Below are 5,000 nucleotides of genomic sequence, written 5' to 3'. Positions count from 1 at the left end.
TCTCTGTCTCTCTCTTTGTCTCTCTCTTTGTCTCTCTCTGTCTCTCTCTTTGTCTCTCTCTGTCTCTCTCTTTGTCTCTCTCTGTCTCTCTGTCTCTGTCTCTCTTTGTCTCTCTCTCATTCCTCTCTTTCTCTCTGTCTCTCTCTCTCTCTTTGTCTCTCTCTGTCTATTTGTCTCTCCTCTTTCCTCTCTCTGTCTCTCTCTATGTCTCTCTCTTTGTCTCTCTCTGTCTCTCTCTTTGTCTCTCTCTTTGTCTCTCTCTGTCTCTCTCTTTGTCTCTCTCTTTGTCTCTCTCTGTCTCTCTCTTTGTCTCTCTCTGTCTCTCTCTTTGTCTCTCTTTGTCTCTCTCTTTGTCTCTCTCTGTCTCTCTCTTTGTCTCTCTCTTTGTCTCTCTCTGTCTCTCTCTTTGTCTCTCTCTTTGTCTCTCTCTGTCTCTCTTTGTCTCTCTCTGTCTCTCTCTTTGTCTCTCTCTGTCTCTCTTTGTCTCTCTCTTTGTCTCTCTCTGTCTCTGTGTCTCTGTCTCTCCTCTCTCTCTCTCCTCCATCTCCTCTCTTCTCATCTCTGTCTCTCTCCTCCTCTCTCTCCTCTCTGTCTCTCTCTTCTGTCTCTCTCTCTGTCTCTCTCCTCTCTGTCTCTCTCTCTCTCCTCTCTCTGTCTCTCTCTGTCTCTCTCCTCTGTCTCTCTCCTCTCTGTCTCTCTGTCTCTCTCTCCTCTGTCTCTCTCCTCCATCTCTCTCTCTCTGTCTCTCTCCTCTCTGTCTCTCTCCTCCGTCTCTCTCCTCTGTCTCTCTCCTCCATCTCTTTCCTCTCGGTCTCCTCTCTGTCCGTCTCTTTCCAACCCTGTCTCTCTCTCTCTCTCTCTGTCTCTCCTCCATCTCTCTCTCTCTCTGTCTCTCTCTCCTCTGTCTCTCTCTCCGTCTTCTCCTCTCTGTCTCTCTCTCTCTCCTCTCTCTTCCTCTGTCTCTCTCCTCCATCTCTCCTCTCTGTCTCTCTCCTCTGTCTCTCCTCCGTCTCTCTCCTCTCTGTCTCTCTCTCCTCTGTCTCTCTCCTCCGTCTCTCTCCTCTCTGTCTCTCTCTCTCTCCTCTCTCTCTCTCTCTCCTCTCTTTCCTCTCTGTCTCTCTCGATGCAGACAATGTTTTTATTGAGCGGATGGTCAGGGGGTCGGAACATCATTACAAATAATTAGTAGACTGCAAATCGACCACAAATCGTTTGTTCGTTTTTTGGCTCAGAAAACATGGGCCTCCAAATATAATCACCCGGAGGCCAAATTCGACCCGCGGGCCACCAGTTGTGGACCCCTGAGATACAGCATAGTGACTGAGGCTCTAATGAAAAGCTCAGTTCTATTGCTGAATAGATGAACTCAGCATCCCACAGCTCTCTCTACATTACAATGACTGTGTTCCAAATGGAACCCTGTTCCCTATATATATTTCTCCACCATAGCCCTATGGGCCCTGGTCAAAAGTAGTGCACTACATAGGAAATAGGGTGCCATTTGAGGAAGCAGACTATTGTCCTGACTGGCTGACTGGCTGACTTATTTTACGTTAGCCTTGCCCATAGGATGAACGGAAGACGGAGTCTAGGTTTCGTGTTACTGGTTGGAATAATTTTTTGATTTGGTTAGAGATGTTATTTGTTTAAAGTTTTAATCAACAGTTGGTTGAGAACTTAAACCGTGTTTTAAGGATGTACTGCTGCGGCTATTTCCGTTGTGATGAAATGTTTCATGATCTTCTATTCAGGTCTAATTATTGAAGAGTCTTTCAGGACCACGCGACACCTGAAAGTACACACAGAGCAATCTCCTCTGATCGCATATGACATCATCTCCTCTGATCGCATATGACATCATCTCCTCTGATCGCATATGACATCATCTCCTCTGACGGTATATGACATCATCTCCTCTGATCGTATATGACATCATCTCCTCTGATCGTATATGACATCATCTCCTCTGATCGCATATGACATCATCTCCTCTGACGGTATATGACATCATCTCCTCTGATCGTATATGACATCATCTCCTCTGATCGCATATGACATCATCTCCTCTGATCGTATATGACATCATCTCCTCTGACGGTATATGACATCATCTCCTCTGACGGTATATGACATCATCTCCTCTGATCGCATATGACATCATCTCCTCTGACGGTATATGACATCATCTCCTCTGATCGCATATGACATCATCTCCTCTGACGGTATATGACATCATCTCCTCTGATCGCATATGACATAATCTCCTCTGATCGTATATGACATCATCTCCTCTGATCGCATATGACATCATCTCCTCTGATCGCATATGACATCATCTCCTCTGACGGTATATGACATCATCTCCTCTGATCGCATAGACATCATCTCCTCTGACGGTATATGACATCATCTCCTCTGACGGTATATGACATCTCCTCTGACGGTATATGACATCATCTCCTCTGATCGCATATGACATCATCTCCTCTGATGTTATATGACATCATCTCCTCTGACGGTATATGACATCATCTCCTCTGACGGTATATGACATCATCTCCTCTGACGGTATATGACATCATCTCCTCTGACGGTATATGACATCATCTCCTCTGATTGTATATGACATCATCTCCTCTGACGGTATATGACATCATCTCCTCTGATCGCATATGACATCATCTCCTCTGACGTTATATGACATAATCTCCTCTGATTGTATATGACATCATCTCCTCTGATCGTATATGACATCAACTCCTCTGACTGTATATGACATCATCTCCTCCGATCGCATATGACATCATCTCCTCTGATCGTATATGACATCATATCCTCTGATCGTATATGACATCATCTCCTCTGATCGCATATTACATCATCTCCTCTGACTGTATATGCATCATCTCCTCTGATCATATATGACATCTCCTCTGATGGTATATGACATCATCTCCTCTGACTGTATATGACATCATCTCCTCTGATCGTATATGACATCATCTCCTCTGATTGTATATGACATCATCTCCTCTGATCGTATATGACATCATCTCCTCTGATCGCATATGACATCATCTCCTCTGACGGTATATGACATCATCTCCTCTGATTGTATATGACATCATCTCCTCAGATCGCATATGACATCATCTCCTCTGATCGTATATGACATCATATCCTCTGATCGTATATGACATCATCTCCTCTGATTGCATATTACATCATCTCCTCTGACTGTATATGCATCATCTCCTCTGATCATATATGACATCTCCTCTGATGGTATATGACATCATCTCCTCTGACTGTATATGACATCATCTCCTCTGATCGTATATGACATCATCTCCTCTGATCTGACATCATCTCCTCTGATATAAGACATCATCTCCTCTGATCTATGACATCATCTCCTCTGATCTGTATATGACATCATCTCCTCTGATCGCATATGACATCATCTCCTGACTGGTCATCATCTCCTCTGGGACATCATCTCCTCTGTCTATACACATCTGATCTGGGACATCATCTCTTCTGATAACACTCTCCTCTGATCTGGGACCAGTCTATAACACTGATCTGGGACCAGTCTATAACACTGATCTGGGACCAGTCTATAACACTGATCTGAGACCAGTCTATAACACTGATCTGGGACCAGTCTATAACACTGATCTGGGACCAGTCTATAACACTGATCTGGGACCAGGCTATAACACTGATCTGGGACCAGTCTATAACACTGATCTGGGACCAGTCTACAACGATCCCTCTCCCTGTCTGTCTCTGTATCGTCCCACCAGTGATCAGCTGCGTTGACCCAGGTGTTCCTGCTAATGGTCTGAGGTTTGGAGAGGACTTCACTGTGGGCCACAACGTCACCTTCATGTGCCAGCCTGGCTACCTGATAGAGGCAGGCGGGGCCACAACTCGCACCTGTACCCACAATGGCACCTGGAGCGCCACCACACCCATCTGCAAAGGTACGACATCTGATGATGATGATGGTGGTGTGATGATGATGGTGGTGATGATGAAGAGTATGGTGATGGTGAAGATTATGGGGATGATGGTGATGACGATGATGAGTATGGTGATGATGAAGATTATGGTGATGATGAAGAGTGTGGTGATGATGATGGTGATAATGATGAGGGTGATGATGATGAGGGTGATGATGAAGAGTGTGGTGATGATGATGAAGATGGTGATGGTGATAATGATGAAGATGAGGGTGATGATGAAGAGTCTGGTGATGATGGTGATAATGATGAGGGTGATGATGATGAGGGTAATGATGGTGGTGATGATGAAGATGGTGATAATGATGAAGATGAGGGTGATGATGATGGTGGTGATGATGAAGAGTGTGGTGATGATGATGAAGATCGTGATGGTGATAATGATGAGGGTGATGATGATGAGGGTGATGATGGCGGTGATGATGATGATGAAGAGTATGGTGATGATGATGATATGGGTCCTCTCAGATTACAGGAATGAAAATATGTCCCAAATCCATTTTATTAGATGTTATTCAAATTCCGTTAACATTCCCCAAATTTCCTGGTTTCCCAGAAATCCTGGTTTTGAGGATTCCTGGATTTCCTACATATTCCCTCGTAATTCCAGGATTCTTTCAACCAGGATGACTCGAAAACCGGGGAATTTTAGCATAAATTACCAGAATTTTGCAACCCTAGTTCTCATCAATTATTCCGTCAGCTAAAACCAAATGAAATTATCGTCCTTCCACAAGCAACGTCAAACAGACCCCCTTACAGCAGATCCCCTTACAACAGACCCCCTTTCAACAGACCCCCTTTTTACTCACGTCTCCCTTTGATATCAAAGAGGGATTTTAAGAGAAAGTCACAAGTTGTATGGTTTTATCTCAACTGTGCGTCAGGCCTAAGATGATGACAGCGACGAGTGAAGATGCTCTACTCTCTCTATATAACACACATTATTATTAAACAGCTACAGTATTGTAA

General features: G+C 44.3%; 1 protein-coding gene across 1 annotated transcript in view; it reads left to right on the top strand.

Moving 5' to 3' along the window:
* The window catches only part of LOC121844292 (CUB and sushi domain-containing protein 3-like), a gene marked incomplete at its 3' end in the record, with an annotated part of 42,338 nt that overhangs the window by 10,844 nt on the left and 26,494 nt on the right, over window positions 1-5,000 (top strand). Inside the window, exon 3 of the mRNA XM_042314225.1 lies at window positions 3,810-3,989. Within this exon, the coding sequence (XP_042170159.1) occupies window positions 3,810-3,989 (180 nt within the window). The remainder of the gene's footprint in view (window positions 1-3,809; window positions 3,990-5,000) is intronic.

This window comes from Oncorhynchus tshawytscha, unplaced genomic scaffold (assembly GCF_018296145.1).
Source record: "Oncorhynchus tshawytscha isolate Ot180627B unplaced genomic scaffold, Otsh_v2.0 Un_contig_4810_pilon_pilon, whole genome shotgun sequence".
Lineage (NCBI taxonomy): Eukaryota > Metazoa > Chordata > Actinopteri > Salmoniformes > Salmonidae > Oncorhynchus > Oncorhynchus tshawytscha.
The sequence above is the reverse complement of the archived record's forward strand: the minus strand, read 5'-3'. Positions and strand labels throughout refer to the sequence as shown.